At 35.2% G+C, this 21,169-nt stretch overlaps 1 protein-coding gene across 2 annotated transcripts in view; it reads right to left on the minus strand.

Moving 5' to 3' along the window:
• Window positions 1-21,169, minus strand: part of LOC118190208 (uncharacterized) — a 57,680-nt gene that overhangs the window by 33,477 nt on the left and 3,034 nt on the right. For both annotated transcript variants that reach the window (XM_085811502.1, XM_085811501.1), the window contains exon 2: window positions 20,945-21,159. In XM_085811502.1, the coding sequence (XP_085667628.1) occupies window positions 20,945-21,159 (215 nt within the window). The remainder of the gene's footprint in view (window positions 1-20,944; window positions 21,160-21,169) is intronic.

Raw genomic sequence — 21,169 nt, forward strand, 5'->3', positions numbered from 1 at the left:
TATCGTATTGTCAAATTGATTATTAGCACCAATCTCAGTCTCTTCCAAAGCCTGTTTAATAAGCTATTCAATAGTGGAACTTTTCCTCAATGTTTTAAAATTGGCCAGGTGATCTTATTTTTAAAGAAACACCGTGATCCAGCCCGAGCCGATTCTTATCGCCCTATTTGTTTGTTGTCAGCTGTTGGCAAAACTTTTGAAAAACTTCTTATGGGACGATTGAGATTTCATTTGCACTCAACAAATTATCTGTGTCCTTTTCAATACGGTTTTCGCACCAAAAGATCAACACTGCATGCTTTAAAGGAAGTTCAAGATACCATCCTGCGCAATAAGTTCTCCGGCCACCACACAGCGTTTATCTCAGTGGATTTAAAGAGCGCCTTCGATAGGCTGTGGTGGCCGGCAGTTCTATATGCATTAACCCTTTGCGGCATGGTGGGTCAATATATGTCCCACCTAATTAATATTTATTTTCTCAGTTAGCAATTTCCGTTAGAAATTTTCTAATCTTTTAAAAATAATCTATTTTAGTTATTATTTTTCTCAGTAGATGTCACTACTATATCAGGGCTTCAGTTTATAAGCAAAAAATATTCAAAATAGGATCACAAGAGTGATATCCATGTATCTCGCATTTTTCAATATTTTAAAACTTTTGGTATGCAATTTAGGATATGTATGATTCTTTTTAATATTCAAAGGTATTTTATTTTCTAAAATCTTAATTGGATTCAATATTTTATAACATTAATTTTGCAGTTGAAATAAGTGGGTTAAAATTTGTCCCACCACACACTAGAATTTCCGCTCAATAGATGGCAGCACTCACGATTATTTTTTCTTTTCTTTTTTGCATCTATTTTTTTCGTGATTGCGCGCGCTTTTACATCCGTTGTATGCTCTGATGTGCTAAAATGTCTAGAAAAAAATTAACAACTCAGGAAGCTTTGGATCTTTTTGCTGAATTGCCATCCGATTGCGACTCAAATGCTTCAGATGTCAGTTCTGATTCAGATGAAATTGAAATCCAGGAGAGAATAACTGAGGTTGAAGTTATTGCTGAAGAAGAAAGGGAAGTAGCTATAATTTGTTTCGCTTTTTAAAGACACAGACCCATCTATGCATGTGGCACTGTTAATATGAGTCGGAAGTATCTACTCACAAATTTATGTCAAGAGAATATATAGACTTTTCAGTTAGCGATGATTCAATTTATTGCATAAAATGGAAGGATAAAAGATCTGTTTCTATCCTGTCTTGCTTGGAAAAGGCAACTGAAATGAAAGAAATTAATAGAAAAGAACGAGATGGAAAGACAAAAAAAGTACTATGCCCAAACAGCACTATTTCATAGAATAAGAACATGGGATATGTTGACTGATTGATCAACTGAAAGGACTACATGAAATAGACCGCAAAAGCAAGAAATGGTGGCACATGATTTTTTTTTTTTTTTACATTTGTTCGTGAACCCGATTATGATGTAAACACAATGAAAGATTTTCTTCTCTCAGTTATAGAAGGTCAGGCAAGAAAGAGCAGAAAAGAAAACTAAAATCCCCAGTTCAAACAAAAACTAAAAACCCGTTCGTACAACCAGAAAAGAGACTAAAAAATATAAGTCACATGCCAAAGAGAACGAGCAGGAGAAGATGTGCATATTGCAGCACATTGAAAGAAGAACGACGAACATTTTGGATGTGTGAAACATGTGAAGTGCCTCTATGCTTACAAAAGAATGAAACATGTTTTTCAAAGTTTCATGAAAAATGACTTTTTTTCAGTTTTAATCATATATAAATGTTTGTGAATCAAGTGCCAATTTCAATATTTTATTTAGTATCATATGTATGTGTATCAAATTTTAATCTTAAAATAATATTCAAGAAAATATTTTCTTTTGTTCCTAAAATTTAAAAATATTAAATATATATATATGCAAAATGTGCATATGCAAAATGTTACAAGTCATGCATATATGCAATATGTACAAAATGCATTTTAGTGTGTTTATTATGAATTTTTTAGAATGCATGCTTTATTTTGTTTATTCATTCCACATATGATTTTTTTTCCCTGCTATACACCAATATGCTATAAGACATGTGCTAGTTGCATGGTGGGACAAACGGTATCCCACCTTCCCCCGTAAAAAATAAAAGCGCAGAATTTTTTTCAAGCCTTAAAGACACTTAAGTAAGTCCATCTGACTTATTCTAAGGCATTTTTTTAAAGATTAAAATATATTTTAAATATGCGTGTCGCAAAGGGTTAAGAGATGCCAATTGCCCCTGCAATTTATATAATACTCTTGCACATTATCTGTCCAATCGACATTTGATCATTTCCTATAATGGAGGCCTGGTACATAGATGTCAGACTCGAGGGTGCCCGCAGGGTTCATGTGCGAGCCCCTTTCTCTGGAATATCACATACAATCTTATCCTTAAGCAGCCATGGCCTGAACATACAACTGTGGTTACTTATGCCGATGATACCGCGTTCATAGTGCGAGATAGGACTCGTGATCAACTTCAAGCAAACTCACAGGAGACCTGTTCTTTGTTTCAGGCTAGATGTGAAGATTTTAAATTGCAAATCTCTGAAGAGAAATCGCAAATTCTGATCATTCCGAAGAAGGGTGGTTCTATGACTCGTCAGCCGAGAATAACCATAAATGGCAAGCGTCTTCGTATTAAACGTGAACTTAAATACCTTGGAATTATTTTCGACGACAAACTCAATTGGATTCCCCATGTGTTAGATCTCAAGAAGCGTACTGCTGTGATTGCTCAACGCCTTAAACTTATGAAGGGAATCCACTGGGGCTTAAATCCACATCTTCTCAAAGTTTTATATGCAACAGTAACTGAAAAGATTGTTTCATATGGTGCTGCAATTTGGGCAGCACCAATGCAAGGACGCAAAGTCCGACATTTAAATAGTATACAGAGACCATTTCTCTTAAATATCACTCGTGCCTTCCGCACATCACCAACTAACGCCCTAGCAGTTGCAGCTGGAGTCTTGCCTTTACCTATTGCGGTTGAAAAGGACGCAGCTTATCAGTTGATTAGACAACTTGGCTGTTCAGTTCAGTTTGGAGATCACTCTTTCTCCTTCCATGATTACGAAGCAGCAATAAACAGAGAAGATCAACACCCCTCCCTCTATGGTACGGGAGTTAAAGTTAATCTCAAACCGAGTCATCAAGTTTCTCATGCTGATCTGGTCTTTTATACTGATGGCTCTAAATTGGAAGATCAGGTTGGCTGTGCATATATAGCCATACTGCAAGATCAGACAACTGTTCACCAGTGGAAATGCCATCTGTCTTCTTTTAACAGCGTCTTCCAAAGTGAGGCTATTGCTATTCGACAAGCAATACAAACAATCATTAATCATCGATATTCACATTCCTATGTTCTTACCGATAGTCTCTCCACATTGTATGCCATTTTAAATCCTCTGCATTCATCCCCCATTATTGTGGACATTCAAACTAGCTTGTCTCGAGATAAAAATCTACACATTTGTTTAGAATGGACAAAAGCTCATGTGGGGAACTACGGTAATGAAACTGTCGATAGGCTTGCTAAAGAAGCAGCACAGAATCACGAGATAACACAGACCTTGACGGTTTCACGCCCAGTATCTAATCTAAAGCGTCACTTACTTCTCACAGCCATCTCCTTGTGGCAAAATGCATGGAGTTCGGAGGAAACTGGTCGTCGAGCATTTGCCCATGTCCCTAAAGTAGATTTAGACCGATTAATCATGCCACCACAGCTGATCTTCTACATTACGGGCCACGGGCCTTTTCCCTTTTATTTCGACAGACATGGACTTTCTTCCTCAGCACTCTGTAGTTGTGGACAACTGGGCAATCCAAAACACTATCTAATCAATTGTCCACTTACTACTGAATTCCATATTCCTTTTCCACCAACGGATAGGACTGCCTTTAGTCGTTTTTTGATTAAGCAACGGCATCAAGTCAAAAAGATACTCCGTTTAATTGACAAACTGATGAATCTGGGACTTGATCTTTGTGCCTTATAATATCGACATATGATTCAACTTCTTAAACTGCTTGTATATATTATAACCCATCTACTTTTATGCTTTGAAGTGTTTGTAACCATTGTAATCTATTGTAATCCATCTGTTATAAGTCGCTGTGTATAGCAGCAGTAAAATATTTGTATATTCTCTCTCAGCATCTTTTTCTAAGTGCAATCAGGTAATATTGTCTATAACAGCTGTCCCTGTACCTATGGTACATTTAATACCAGGTGCTGTTTAGTATCTGTATATCTTGCATTTGCCTATTTACCGATGAATAATAATGTTATCTTTTGCATATGCCATTTATTATCAAGTGCTGTTAAATATCTGTATATATTGAATTTGCATATTTATTGTTGCATATGTATTGTCCTAATAGTCTCTTTGTTGTCCATAGCAGCTATCAATGTACTTATGGTACATTTATTACCAGGTGCTGTTAAATATCTGAATATATTGAATTCGCATACTTATCTGTTGCATATGTCCCGTCCTAATTAATCTCTTTGCTGTCCATAGCAGCTATCAATGTACTTATGGTACATTTTTTACCAGGTGTTGCTAAATATCTGAATATATTAAATATGCATATTTACCTATGAATAATAATGTTATTGTCTTTATTTTTATCTTTTGCCCATGTATTATCAAACATATAACTGTCTGTATTCCCTCATAATGCACTATGATAATATCTACATTGAACGTATTTTGCGTTTTTCACTGTATAATAGTATATAATATCTTGGCATATCTAGTTGGGCGTATTAATGATACATTGTTTGCCAGTTGCTGTTAAACATCGGTATACCATATACTTGCATATTTGGCTATACATTATACTGTTACTGTCTCCTTTTCATCAATTGCCCATGTAATATACATTTAATTCTCTGTGTAATAATAACACTGAATGTATTGGGGTCGCTAGAGATTTTCATTGTATAATATATACAACTATTATCCATTGTTTTAAATATATCCATTGTATTTATACCAACATTGAATGTATTTTGTGTTTTTCACGGTATAATATATGTTCATAATTTGTGGCATACTTAAGTCTATATTTCATCCTTTACAAATGTATAGTAACACATTTAACTGTCTGCATCAATTTATTTGCTGCATAAGGATCACTGGTGTCATGACAATTTTAAATGTATATTTGTGTTACCAACACTGAATGTATTTTATATTTTTATTGTATAGTATTGTATAGTATCTACTGTATCGTATCGTATTGTGGTATTGTTTAGTATTGTACAGTATCTTATATCAGTTGGCTTTATACAGGTTAAATATGTTAATTTTTATTTATTATAATCGTTTAATTAGCTTTTGTATTGTATTGTATTGTAGTATTGTATAGTATTGTATGGTATCTTATATTAGTTATCTTTTATGCAGGTAACTGCATCAATTTATTTGCTGCTTTAGGATCACTGGTGTCATGACAATTTTAAATGTATTTTTGTGTCACCAACACTGAATGTATTTTGTATTTTCACCACTAGTGTCATGACAATTTTAAATGTATTTTTGTGTCACCAACACTGAATGTATTTTGTATTTTCATTGTATAGTATTGTATAGCATCTACTGTATCGTATTGTATTGTGGTATTGTATCTACTGTATCGTATTGTATTGTGGTATTGTATAGTATTGTATAGTATCTTATATCAGTTGGCTTTTAGTACAGGTTAAATATGTTAATTTTTTTTTTGTATTGTATTGTATTGTAATATTGTATAGTATTGTATGGTATCTTATATTCGTTAACTTTTATGCAGGTTAAATATGTTATTTTTATTCCTCATAATCGTATAATTAGCCTTATTGCATGTTTTTCCCACAATACCACGTGATCAATTGTATTGTACCGCTATTGCATTCAGTTACTAAGTTTGGTACGAATCCTGTACCATAATTGGTAGTAACCAATGTATCGACCTTAGTATATCTTAAACACAGTTGCATGCTAAATATATTTTGTATAACATATTCCTTTTTCCTAACTGTTGTTGTACTATAGGGATTGAATGCGTACCGAGATCAAATTATATTGTACGCTACCTACTTCTTCTGTATCACATCACTACCTGCGGTATTATAACATGACTTTGTCATAGCGAATATCTAGTTTATTACACTGACTTTCAATATGTTGCTTTGTCAAATATATGTACTTGGCTATGCAATGTATCCCGATCCAGTTGTTAGTCTTCTGAATTAAGTCGAATTCTGAATGCTTTACGCATTTCCCATGTATCAGTACTTCCAGTCACACACTGATGGCTATTGTATTATTTTATTTTTATTTCTTTTGGTATATCCTCTGTGTATTGCTGTAATCATTTACATTCATTATGTCACTATGTTCTCTATTTTTATGTTATATTGTCATTAAGTCTAATTCTACTGTCTATATTTTACTCATTGTATATTATTGGGCTGCTCAACATCAGACTGTACTTTAGCTTATGTATATTCTATATTTGTGTGTATTACACCTTTGTAAAATTTTTGCTTATTGTCAAAACTCGCCCTTTTTGGCCCTGCACGCTTTTGTTATTTTATTTAATAAATGTGGGGCCTGGGCGGTTGTTGGGACTGTCTTTCGTGGGCATTTGGTCTGTTGGACTGCCCCCGGGTTGAATTTGGCTTTGGGTTTGGGAGCCCGGTGCGTGGCGTCTTGTGATTCCTCTTTAGGCTCTAGATATAGGTGGACGTGGTGCTATACCGATTCACCTTTTGGTAAAGGGACAGTGCCCACGTCCTCCGTTGCTTATCGCTTATTAACAGGAAGCGTATGTAGTACAGAGAACTGTGAACACTACAATACGTTTAAAATTTATCAAGAGGATTAAAACCTCTGGCCTGGAAGGCAACAAGCAACTGCGTAACTTCTAAGGTAAGCGGCCTGCTTCGACTCACTGCTTCCTCTCTCTCGCTTGGCAAAAAGCCACAACTTAAATACTTGGCGTTCGCCAGACAAACTTTGCATGAAAACCTTAACGCTTATAATTCTGGCCGGAAGTAGAAAATAAGAAGTGATAGTAAAGATTTAAAATAAAATAAACGTTAGTACAACTTAAGATCCTTACATACTTCCCGCCAGAGTTAATTAGTTTGAAACTGAGGTCTAAAACGACCTTGTTGAAAACTTTTAGCTCTAGAATCTAACGCGAGGCCAATCTTTTACAAATAGCTTTCGCTAGAAACTAGAAATTTAAAAGAAAGAAATTTGTTTTTACAATAGCAGCTCCCAGGATACACAATTTTTTTCATCTGTACTGCATCTAAACAGGAGCTTTTATTCAAATCTGGTTCCTTCCAGATACTAGTTTAATGAAATGTTACACAATGAAGTGGCAAGTAACATGTATAATTATATTTCACTTAACATTCTTATTTCATTCATGACTATTTTAATTATCTCTCCCCGTGCTCTCTGAGATGTGTTGTAAAAGAACACCAAACACGAATGTGTTTCTGTCTACGTGTTCCACACTTCCTCCAACAATCAAAACACTAACGTGTTAAAATTCAACATAACAAGACCTCTTAACACACCCTAATTTCAACTCTAAACCCTGAGGTACTATTCTGAAAGTGTTTAACTCTGAAGTGTAGCGTCAGAGAGCCTAACTACATCATTCAACCTTTAACACATATTCACCATGATTTAATCTGTTTACAGTCACACGAATAAAAAAAATTTTAACATTACTTTCACTTTTACCATATCACGGTATTTCTTAACATTTAAAATAACAGTTCATATTGTATATAAGAACATATCAACATGCCGTTAATTTTACATATTTGAAAACATACATTAGTAGTACATTGTTAACTTCTATTCTTTTCAAAGCAAGTGCCAATTCTTTCTACATTGAAATACTACATTTCAAAAAGTCTTTCAGACTAAAACTTCTTTCTTTCTAGAATGTTTTAAATAAAATTTATACAATAACTTTTTACAATATTTAAGTCTTTACACAACGCTATTATACATCAATATATAAATTTAGTTTTACGCGCGAGTAATTGAAAAACATAATACCAAAATCGGTAACAACTCATTTCTCGCCTTTTTGGCGATAAAGGTAGACCTCGCATGAGGTAAAACTTCTTGAAATCTGCCACTTGCAGTAAGAATGAAAGATTAACTTAAGTTTGCAAAGTAACATAAAATTTTACTTATCTTTGTGATATTCGGACATCCTTTTCTGGGCCCAGTCCTTAAAGGTATTGCAGATAGTAGTTTGATTTATCCTCCTTCTTGTACGGGCTCGCCGTTCAGTGCCTTCCTCTGGAAGCTTCCTTTTTTCACCAGTTCGGTCACCCTTGAATACCTTCTTTTTCTCCTCTGCTTGTGGTCTTGGCCGTTTGATGGCAGCTGGTCTTGGCGTAACCAGGAAACTTCTTTCGTGTGCCTGCTTGGACCTCGTTGCTGGCCGTTCAAATTTTCCTTGTAACTTTTCCTCCGCCGCTGATGGCCCTTCCGCAGTTCGGCGACACTTGCTGCGGAGAGTCCTGTCGGATGAGTAGATCTTCCGTTTTAGAACCGGGTTATAGTTGCCGTCATTTCTCCTGGTTCTCTTCACATACGTCGTCCTTCTCCCTTCTTCATTCTGGGGGTGTTCGTGAACTCTCATTTCTGGACGGTGGAACGGCTTCTTTTTCTTGCTACCTTCAATTTTTCCGCGGGGAAATTTTCTTTTCACTTGCTCCTGCCTCTTAATGGCTTGCCCTTGTACTTGTCGTTTTCCCACCTCTGGAGCTTGTGCCTCCGGTGTCTGCCGTGCCGGATCCTGCAAAAGATCTGAAAATATTTGCATTTTATTACGATCAAAGTAGGGTTTGATTTGATCAATGTTTGCGGAGCAGGTTTCACCATTTCTGGCTTTTAACACTACTACAGCGTGAGTTATTTTTTCTATAACATATGGTCCTTCAAATCGTGGAAAAAATTTGGCAGTCTTATCTTCTGGTGCTGAAGAAAGTGAATGCTTAATTTTTAAAACTTCATCCCCTACTTTATAAGTTACTCCCCGTCGTTTCAAATCATAATAGAGCTTCTGTTTTCTTTGTGCTACTTCCGTATTCTTCTTTGCTTCCTTAATTAGTTTTTCTATATCACCCATTTTAAATTCTGGGGCTCTTTGTTGCACATAAAATAATTTATCTAACGGCGTTATAATCTTTCTGCCTAGAAATAACTCAGCAGGAGTTTTGCCCGTTGTATCATGTTTTGCGGTCCTAAGGGCGAAAGCAAATTCATTGACATAGTTATCCCAGCTTTTATGGAAATTTGTAACATAACTACGGATAATTTTCACTATATTTCTATTGACCCGTTCCGCTATATTTGATTGCGGCCGATACGGGACCATTTTTAAATGACGTATGCCCAGGTTTTGGCACATGTCTTCAAATATATTACTTACAAATTGAGGACCATTATCCGATATAACTTTTAGGGGCGCCCCGTATTTTAAAATATATTTATTTAAAATAGAATCAGTAACTAATTTCGCGGAGGCTCGTTTTAAGGGAACAATTTCGGTCCATTTACTAAAATGATCAACCATAACAAGGAGATAGCGACTTTTATTTAACTGACTTTTTGGGAAAGGGCCCAATAAATCGATGCCAATTATTTCATTTGGAAATTCGGATTTAATACTATTTAGAAACCCGGCCGGGCGGAAATTAATATAATTAACTGCTTGACATGTTGGGCAGGACTGGACATACGCCCTTGTTAACTTTTGCAGTTCAGGAAAGTAGACTGCCTCGCGTACGCGTTGGATAGTTTTTCGAATACCAGCATGAGAAGCTAAAGGGCTGTCATGGAGCTCCTGCAGGATATTTAATCTAAGACTAGCTGGGATAACAGGTCGAAATTCGTTGTTGGAATTCGTAGTTTTTGTATAGAATAATAGACCATCTATTAGTTCGTAATGGGCCGCCCTATTTCTTATCGCCACAGTATCTTGGTGGCTAAAATTTTTCAGGATCCTTCAAATACTCATAAATGCTTCCAAACTCAGGATCCTTACCCAGTTCGGTTATTACAGTTTCTCGGGAATTTATTGTACATGCTGTGAGCATTGCCACCTTTACGGTATTACCTTGTTCATCTATTTTAATTCTTGATAGGGCAACTGCTACGATATTTTCCTTTCCGGGGGTATGCTTGATTACCAGATTATATTCTTGCAGCTTGAGTGCCCATCTTATTAACCTTGGGGATAAATTTTTCCCTGAGTACAATCTAGTTACCGCCGCATGATCAGAGTACACTGTTATCGGCGCCTTTCCAAAATAGACTCGGAACTTTTGCACTGCTAACAGAACTGCAAGTGCCTCTCTCTCGGTCGCGGAATAGTTTCTTTGTGTTTGATTTAAAGTTCGGCTAAAAAATGCCACGGGCTGCTGATTTTGCGAAAGTACCTCTCCTACCGCATAATCCGAAGCATCCGCTGAAATTTCTAAATTCTCATCCTTTTCAGGAAATTTCAACACAGGGGCTTGCGTTAATGCTTGTTTTAATTTTTCGAAAGCACTATTGGCTTCGGCCGTCCACGAGAATCTTGCCTTTTTTCTTTTTAATTTTAACAATGGCTCAGCGATAGCCTCAAAATCTTTTATAAAGGACCTATAATATGAACAAAGTCCTAGAAAAGAAGAGAGCTTCTTTGCCGTGTTTGGAGTCGGATACTTTTGTACAGCGATTATTTTTTGATTCGTCTGTCTCGATTCCTTTTTGAGATATTTTGTAATCTAAATATTTTAATTCAGGGGCTGCAAATTTGCACTTTTCAACATTAACTTTTAGACCGGCCTCATTTAATAAAGAAAATACCTGTCTTAAATCCTGTACATGTTGGTCGAGATTATCACTAGTAATAATGATATCGTCTAAATAGATAAATGTGGACTTTCCAAGAACAGGTCTTAACACAATGTCCATGCATCGCTGAAATGTTGCCGGGGCCCCTGAAAGGCCAAACGGCATACGCAAAAATGCATAAGTGCCAGACTTGGTTATAAAAGCAGTCTTAGGCACGTCCTCAGGCCTAACCCCTATTTGAAAATAACCAGTCGTTAAGTCTAAAGTCGTCATAAATTTGGTTGATTTTATGTTCCTTAGAATTTCTTCAATGATCGGTAACGGATATACCGGATATTTAGTTATGGAGTTTAATTTACGGTAATCAATAGCGAATCTCCACCTTTTTGGATGCGTCAAAGGATAGTCATTATTTTTCTTACATAAAACCACCGGGCTAGCATAACTATTGAGATGGGCGTTATGATCTTTTTACGTAGCATATCGGTAATATGCCATTCTATAATTTTTTCCTTATTCTTATCATACCGGTATGGTTTTTGGCGAACTGGCATTGAATCTCCGGTGTCAATACTTTAGGTGTTTAGTAACCTGAGTAAATCCTGGAATATCACTAAATAACGAAGCAAATTCACTTACCACTTGTCGGATTCTTCCTTGCTCGTCATTAGGTAGGTGGTCAAGATTTACCATCGGCGGTTCAGCCTTTTTTGTACGAAGTGGTTTCATTGTCAGCTTAAGGGACGCTTCATTAAAATGCAGTGTTGCTTGTGCATCTGAAAGAAAATCTATTCCTAAAATTATATGTGCTTGCAGATTCTTTACTATAAAAAACATCACCTTTACTTGTTCGTCCTTGATACGGATATACAACGGTACTTTACCTATGCACTTACATTTTTCTTCTTGCGCCGCTAACACTGTCGTATTATCCGAATTATATATGCGGTATTTGCGAAAATACTTCCTAAAAAAATCTTCTGCCACACAGGAACACTGCGCCCCGGTATCCAGGAGTGCGGTGGCTGGGATATTATTCACCAACACTTCAATCTTCGGAAGAGTCAAATTTTTCACCATTACTGTATTTAACTTGTAGGAAGAGGGGTTTTCGTGGCCTTCGGATTTCCGCACCCTCCCGTCAGCAGAAATCCGTTTTAGTTTAAATTATTTTTCATTTCCGTGCTTTCCTTCTTTTCCCTTGAGACTTTTTTCCTGGATTGCTATTGAACTGTCGACGTTCGCCGGCTGTTTTTGAATGCTCGGGTTTCCTTGCCCACTGATTCGCTTTGCCTCCGTAGCCGTGTGCTTGAGTTTGCTGTAGTCTTGGCGTACCAAATTGGTTTCGCTGTTGATATTGGCGTCTTCTTTCGACGTCCGCCGTTCTTCTACTTTCAAACTGGATTGCTAGCTCAAATAACTTTTCCAGTGTAGTCGGATTTCTTAATTCAATAAAGTCTTGCACTTGGGGCAGTAACCTCGGCAAAATCACTTGAATTATTTCAGGATCCGGACGGTTTCTATACAAGAGTTTGAAGACGTGAATTTTTCTTAAAATAAAGCTTGAGAGATTTTCGATTCTTTGTTGATATATACTAAAAAGTTCCGTTTCTAATTTCGCACGATCCCTTACAACAGGGAAGGCTTTTAGTAGGGCAGTCTTGAAATTTTCGTAAGTATAGGTGGGACTTCCTGCTTGACCCAAGAGACTTCTGCCTATACATTTGAACCAGTTAAGCGCTTGGCCCCTCAAAGCGCTGGTAGCTAAGGTAACTTTTTGAAACTCGTGCACGGGGTAGAGCATGAAGTGGTCATCCAATTTTTCCAAAAAACTGGTTACCGGTGAGTTTCCATTAAATGTTGCTTCTGGTTTCATCGAAGCGCGCATGGTCTGGACGATGTAACGAAATCCTTCCAGGGCGGCAGCTGGCATTTCTGGATTTTGAGCCGTTTCTGCAGGCAGCACAGGTTCTTCTTGAAACTCGGCCATGGTTATTCTTCTTCGTTGGGCGCCACTATCAGGATCAATGTTCCTTCTTACCTTCTTCGGGAACATGCAAGGACCTGACTCGGAACAGAGAGCTTACTAAAGCTATGTTCAAAACTGTGGGAAGTAAACAGGATACACAAGAAGGGTATACAAAACCCTTTATTTTTCTCTATTTACAATGACTTCCGTACTTCGGAATACACCGACCCGCTACTTGGGGTCAAAACGTAAAAGTATAAAAATAAAACTAAACTCTAATTTAACTTAAATAATTGAATAATAAACGTGGAAGATTGGCCTTATATTAACAGGAAGCGTATGTAGTAAGCGTATGTAGTACAGAGAACTGTGAACACTACAATACGTTTAAAATTTATCAAGAGGATTAAAACCTCTGGCCTGGAAGGCAACAAGCAACTGCGTAACTTCTAAGGTAAGCGGCCTGCTTCGACTCACTGCTTCCTCTCTCTCGCTTGGCAAAAAGCCACAACTTAAATACTTGGCGTTCGCCAGACAAACTTTGCATAAAAACCTTAACGCTTATAATTCTGGTCGGAAGTAGAAAATAAGAAGTGATAGTAAAGATTTAAAATAAAATAAATGTTAGTACAACTTAAAATCCTCACAAGATCACCAAAGCAATATTTACGTTTCCCTAGAGACTGTAATCCGTTATTTGTTGCACTTTGGTAATGTTTTCTCTGTCGCTTCGTCGCTACTAATAAGAAAATTTTCAGTATAGCTGATTGGTAATATCATATTTTCTCTTGTTTGCGGTACAGTCGAGAATCTTAAAACTTTAACTTTTATTATGAAAAGTTTAAAGATCACCGGAATCAAAGACCTGATTCCGGTGTGTCTGTTACGAAGCTTAATTCAGAATTCAGAACTCTAAAAAAAGAGTCCTTGTACATTTTTTATATAGAGGTTAATTCTGGTAGAACATGTTTTTTTTTCCTTAGGTTAACGTATTTTAGAACTTAGCAATATCAGGAACATAGAAATGCTCACTTCCCTGTAATATGGCATTGCTTTTATTGAGTAGCAAGCTTGCAAAGCAATTTAATTTTCGGCTTACGTTTCTCGAGTTTACAGACGTAGTTACGATTTGCAGTTTATTGATTCTCGTCAAGTCTTCTGACTCTTCTAACTTGATAGTAATCCACAAAATTTGTGAATAAGTGAGCTATTACGACAATCTGTGAAGCTTGATTTACACACAACTATAAAGCATTTATTTAACGACTAGCAGTTGGTATCCATGTCATTACTGGTCAGCTTCACACTGATCAAAACATAATGAAACATTCTATGTACTTAGCGACATATATAAATAAAATTCTCTATGTAGTTTTCTTTTAAAATGATAAGCACATCCCTTACACATTACAAAAGCTTTTGGAAATTCAGTTTCAGCCATTTGCATGGAAAAAACGAGTTTTTGCTTGACAAGGATACATTTAAAACTCAGTTAAAAAATAATTACACGTGCTTTATTTAGTATAGATATTTCTTTAAACATCTGCTTTGCTCCTTCCAATATATTTCAATGTCTATCAACTACTATAATGAAAGGTTAAAAACAGAAAGATCGCAATGGCATGATTATTGATATTTTCACATAGAATACCTGCAGAAGAAAGGAAAAAGGCAGAAGTGGGATGATTTTTGTCGTCACCTCCAAAAAGCCTGAAGTGGAAGAGCCCGAAATGGCATCACGAAATTTTCATTGATGCGTAAAGATCGGAGAGACTTCATTTTCCCACAGAACAATATCTTCATTTCGGGTATTTTTGCTACACAATTTTCTGCATTAGATTTCTACCATTCTGGGTTTGAGTTAAGTTATGACCACTTTGAACTGTTTGAACAAATTAACACGAAGGGTCTGAGTCTCACAAGTTTTCATTATACAGGACTGCACCAAAAACACAGTAAAGCGTCGAAATCTTTTACAGGAATTTAGAGAAATTTTTAAAAAATCTACAGAAAGAGTTCTCGGAATATTACAGTCTGTAACTGTTGTGTGGTAAACTACTTATTCATTATTTAAAAAATACCTCAAGTATAGAAGAAAAAAAAAGCAATATTTATCTCACCTATTGCCGGTACGTCGATTCGGAAGGTGAAATCCTTACCCTGCTGGTACAGTTTCTGACTGTTCTTCTTTGTGACGCGGTATACTGTAGCCATGAGAGCGTTGGGGTCGAGATCGGTGTTCGTGACAGGATTCAAGCGGAGCTCTCGACCTCCACTTCCTAATACCATATTCCAGGGAAGGCGCTCTGCAGAAAGGATTGTGGTTAGCCTACATTCTGGACTGATACAATTAGACAAGGCCACATTTGGATTTCAATTTGGACTTCAAAAAGATTAGAAAGAATTTATATATATATATATATATATATATACAATATATTTGGAATACTGGACATGGATACAATCGGTGTGTTTCCTGTTAAATTAATTGCTAAAGTCTAAAACTGTCTAAATCGTATTCCTTATTTTTTATTTAAGATACAAGAATACGAGATATTAAATCATAAAATTTAAAACTTTTTTCATTTGCTAAAACTGAATGGCAGCTTACCAGTTCGGATAAAATCTGAGGAAATTGTACATATTACTATCTTCCTATTTGGCATATGCTTGCTCATCATTATTAAACAAATACTTCTAAGAATATAAAACTGAGTTATTGTTTCGAAATCAAAGGAACTTTAAGTACCTTTGAAACAACTGTATTTGCCTGAACTACAAGATTATTCATACGTTCAACATAATTTACTTTTGGTTGATGTCCAGCTCAAACGTGATGTCCCATTTCAGCTTTTTCCACCTCAGGTCTTCTGGAGATGGCAGCAAAAATCATGCCATTTCAGGTTTTTCTCCTTCCCTTCTTTACGTGTTCATAGTGAGAACTTCAGAGCATTTCAGCCTTTATTTCACTTTATGAATAAATTCTTTATTTTCGTTAAAAAATTATTTTATAAAAATCATAGCACATAACTTAAAATTATGTTAACTGTGAACTGAATTCACGTCATTGGTTACATACTAAATCTATTCTGCTAATGAGCCATCGTAGAGCAAGAAGACGCTTTCATTGTTTGCTTTGGAAACCGAAATTCAAAAATAAAATTCACTAACATTTATAATAGCTCCGAAAAAAGTTTATAATGAAACAAAGAGAACTGAGTAGAAGATAATTTTAAAGTGGATGGTTACCACTTATTTCAACTGGAAAAAGCTAGCGTACGACCTCTATTTGAAACAAATGCAGTAATTCTTCAGCATATTGTCATAGAAAATCCATTTTTGTGTATATGGTTCAACGTTTTCCTATCTGACGAAAAGAACGTTCTCAAAGAATTTGTCACTAAGGTAAAAAAGGAATTCATTACAGTAAATACTTTTACAGAAGCATCAGTTACAATTTTCGAGAGGCTTTAGAGCGTTAGACTTTAAAAAGTTGAATGCTAGCGCAGTCTTCCAAAGTCCTTGAATCGTATTCAAATTAAAAAAATACATGTTTTCTGTGTTAGTTCATCACCATTATGTGTACTAATGCTGTATCTGAATAATGCTCGCACTCGAAGTTTAAGGAGCGAAACGTCATTGTGACTTTTAGTGCATAGTGAACAATTACGCAACCTCCGATCATATTTTCGGAATTAACATTGACCCTGGGAAAAAAAAAAAAAAAAAAAAAAAAAAAAAAAAAATCTGAAATGTTTCAGATTTTAAATTACGTCCAAAGGGGCGTTTTTTAACATTTTGTGTGTTACATTTCTTTATTAAATATCATGTTCCTCGCACTTAAACCATAAGATCCAGTGCAACAGCAATATCGCAAAATAGTTTTAAAACGAGCATATCTTTAGAATTTCCGATACAGAGAGTCACGCGCTGGAGATAAAAATGTTTTTTTCTGCACAACGTTGCCATTGCTCGCTTTGAAATCCTTGAGTTTGTTAATCAAAAATTCGTCAAAGTTTTAAAAAATAGGAAATCGATCATAAAACAAATTTCAAATTTGGTCTTCCACATGGTCATATTCGTTGGAGGATTACGTTATTCAAAATTCGATGACTCTATGTACCGTTGTTTTATCACAATACGAGAAATATACATACATTTATGCAGATTTTTCATTATTTAATTTCTTCAAATATAATGCAGGACTCTAACATTTTGTGGCAACAGTTTGAAAAGTGAACCGACATTTATGAGTCCGACGCAAAATGCCAAAACGAAACTAATAGTCCTTCGGGATTCAAATCCCTTTGGACTAATAAAAAAAAAAAAAATAAAAAAAAAAAAAAATCTGATGTGTACATCACATGACTTCCTTGTATTGGAATATTGAATTATACACATTTTTTCTTGCATTTCATTTAAACTTATTGGATTGAATTAAATCTACTTCGCCGACAGCGCATAAACCACAATAGAATAAATGCATTCTTTAAAATTCACTCTAGTATTTGTTTACCATAGCGACACTCTGGCGCTAGATTCACTTAACAGTATTAATAATTATATAACAGATAACTTATATAATAATTATATAACGGAAACTAAGTTAACTGTTATATAATGCAATAATTATATACCAGTTAACTTATATATTTCTTTCATATTATAACTCATAATGCACAAAATTTATATCATTTAAAGAATAGAATTATCTAACCGTTGCCACATGTTCTATTCAAATACTATAATAAAGCTAGAATGATGTATAAAAGAAATTAAGCAAACAAAACAAAAAAGAAACAGTTTTTCACAGACGATTGAGTATTTCTCATTTATTTAATTCACTTCGCGAGAAGGCAAAAATACATAAAAACTCAAAATATCTATATTAAAAATTGCAAAGTAAATCTTAAACACTTATTTCCTCGAAAAAATTCCAGAAAGAATTAAGCATGATTTAATTGGCAATAATAAATGAATGCGTTATCTTTGTTGTTGCGAAGCTAAGTTTCTGTAGATTGGCAACAAATCCACTAGTCTCCTGTTTCAAATATAAACATCAATGGCCGCCATTAAAAAAAGGCTTAGTGGCACTTAGACAACTTTAAAATTGTTGATAATTCTAAAAATATTGCATACAGATTTACTAAAGGCATAAAAACCTTAACCGGAAGATAAAAACAACATAATTCAATAATTTTTAAAGCAAAAAATGTACAATTTACAAACACATAAGAGTAAAGAAACTGAGATCACTGAGCCGGGTAACAGAGTGGATATATTTATAAATATATTTATATACGTTTGGCGCTGCCGATTGCAACCAAAATACGAGGTGCACATCTACATGTTATAGTAGTCTTATATACAAAATTTCAACGTTCTGAGGCTACTCGTTTTTGAGTTATGCGAGATACGTACGTACGCACGTACGTACATACGTTCGTACAGACGCCAGGAAAAATTCCCTTCAGAATACATTTCAAAGCAGTTTTTTAGTTTTTCTGGAGGAAAAGAGTCTTTTATTCTGTCCTTACGTACAGATATCACGCAAAAAGTTCGTTAAATTGCATTCAAAAGCCGTCAAAGTGGATATTTTCGTTTAAATATGCTGCCTGAAGCTTTTCGCGATTACAATACTTCCTTTTTACTTCGTACAAGGAAGTAAAAAATCTGATGTTTACACCACATGAATTCCTTGTACGGAATATTAAATTATACGCATTTGTTTCTTGCATTTCTTTTAAACTTATTGGATTTAATTAAATGTACTTCGCCGACAGCGCGTAAACCACAATAGAATAAAGGCATTCTTTAAAATTCACTCTATTTGTTTAACACAGCGACACTCTGGCACTAGGTTCACTTAACAGTATTATATTTCGTTCATATTATAACTCAGAATGCACAAAATGTATGTAATTTAAAGAATTATCTAATCGTTGCCACATGTTCTTTTCAAATACTATAATAAAGCTAGAACGATGTAAAAAAGAAAATAAGAAAACAAAACAAAAAAGAAACAGTTTTTCACAGACGATTGAGTATTTCTCATTCAATTAATTCAGTTCTCTCTTTGCGACAAGGCGAAAATACATAAAAACTCAAAATATCATTATCTTTGTTGTTGCGAAGCTTAGTCTCTCTAGATTGGCAACAAATCTACTATTCTGCTGTTTCAAATGTAAACAAATATGTCCACCATGTTATTTAAAACTTAACCGCACTTAAACAGCTTTTAAATTGTTGATAATTGTACAAATATTGCTTCCAGAATTACGAAAGGCATAAAAATCTTAACCGGAAGATAAGAACAACATAATTCAATCATTTTTAAAGCAAAAAATATACAATTTACAAACATATAAGAGTAAAGAAACTGAGATCACTGAGCCGGGTAACAGAGTGGATATATATATAAATATATTTATATACGTTTGGTGCGGCCGATGGCAACCAAAATACGAGGTGCACATCTACATGTTATAGCAGTCATATATACAAAATTTAAACGTTCTGAGGCTACTCGTTTTTGAGTTATGCGAGATACGTACGTACATACGTTCGTACAGATGCCACGAAAAATTCTCTTCAGAATTAATTTTAAAGCAGTTTTATAATTTTTTTGGAGGAAACGAGTCTTTTATTCTGTCCTTACGTACAGATATCACGCAAAAACATCGTTAAATTGCATTCGATAGCGGTTAAAATGAATATTTCGTTGAAATATGCTGCCTGAAACTTTTCGCGATTACAATACTTCCTTTTTACTTCGTACAAGGTAGTAAAAAACGTTTTTTCTGTATTGCTGTTTATATTTTGACAGATTGTTATATTTTCACAGTCATCTTTACAGCCGGTGTTTATTTAACTACGGGATTCAAAATACAACCGGGGATACAGTTCAAGCATAGATTATTTATGTGTGTAGTGTTCGCATGCATAGGATGGCTATAGTCTCATGTACACTCGTAAATATCCCCGAAAAGTCGGTAATTTTGCCGCATGTTGAAATTGGGGATGCGAAAAAGCAGAAAGTACCAAAAATTCTTTAAAAACGAAAATTATGATCTTACCACGTATTCGTTTCTTCCTCTCGAATGGTAAACTGCACTGATTGGAGCAGCACTGGCGTAAAACAATCCTGACTGTATTCCGAAGTCATTGCTTATCCCTCCAGAATCACGTCGTATTCTTTTGTGCCTGTAGTGGTTGCTTCCTGAAGCCTTACTACAAACAAAACCATCGCCGACGAAATCTGGTCCACAGAAACAATATCCGAATGCAAAAAATGTACAATTTACAAACATATAAGAGTAAAGAAACTGAGATCACTGTGCCGAGTAACATAGTGGATATATATAAAAATATAGTATTTATATACGTTTGGTGCGGCCGATTGCAACCAAAATACGAGGTGCACATCTACATGTTATAGCAGTCCTATATACAAAATTTCAACGTTCTGAGGCTACTCGTTTTTGAGTTATGCGAGATACGTACGTACCTTCGTAAGCACGTACGTACATACGTTCATACAGACGCCACGAAAAATTCTCTTCAGAATTAATTTTAAACAGTTTTATAATTTTTTTGGATGAAACGAGTCTTTTATTCTGTCCTTACGTATAGATATCACACAAAAACATCGTTAAATTGCATTCGATAGCGGTCAAAATGGATAATTTCGTTGAAATATGCTGCCTGAAATTTTTCGCGATTACAATACTTCCTTTTTACTTCGTACAAGGAAGTAAAAAGGAATAAATGAAAGCTGTTTTTCACTTCACTATTGAAAACGCCTGAAATGGAGCGATTTTTTAAAAGCATCAGTTGAGAAAGCCTAATATGGGACATGTTTTAGTTTCGTAATATACCCTTATTTTGCTAGCAAACATATTCTAAATTTTTAGATCTAACCAGCAAGAAAACTCAGAAACATTATAAAAGATTTGAAAAAAAAAAAAAAAAAAAAAACCATGGAAAAGAACACTTACAATAATACAATTTCGCTTCTCAGCTTTCTTAAATACATACCATGAGTTATTTCTATGGAAAGTGGTCTCTTTCTGTTCCTCTTGTGGTACAGCTTCGACCAACGGATGATAAAAGATGAGTTAGGACCGTTGGATCCTATGATGTTTGTTTCCAATGTAAGTATGTCACCAACTTGTCTTTCAAACCAGCACGTCTGTTGGTTCTCGCGATCGCAAGAAGATCCAGATTCTATGAAAATATCATCTTTTTCGTCTCTGCATTTGG

This window comes from Stegodyphus dumicola, chromosome 2 (assembly GCF_044657685.1).
Source record: "Stegodyphus dumicola isolate Sdum_Otavi_A_Nest chromosome 2, ASM4465768v1".
NCBI lineage: Eukaryota > Metazoa > Arthropoda > Arachnida > Araneae > Eresidae > Stegodyphus > Stegodyphus dumicola.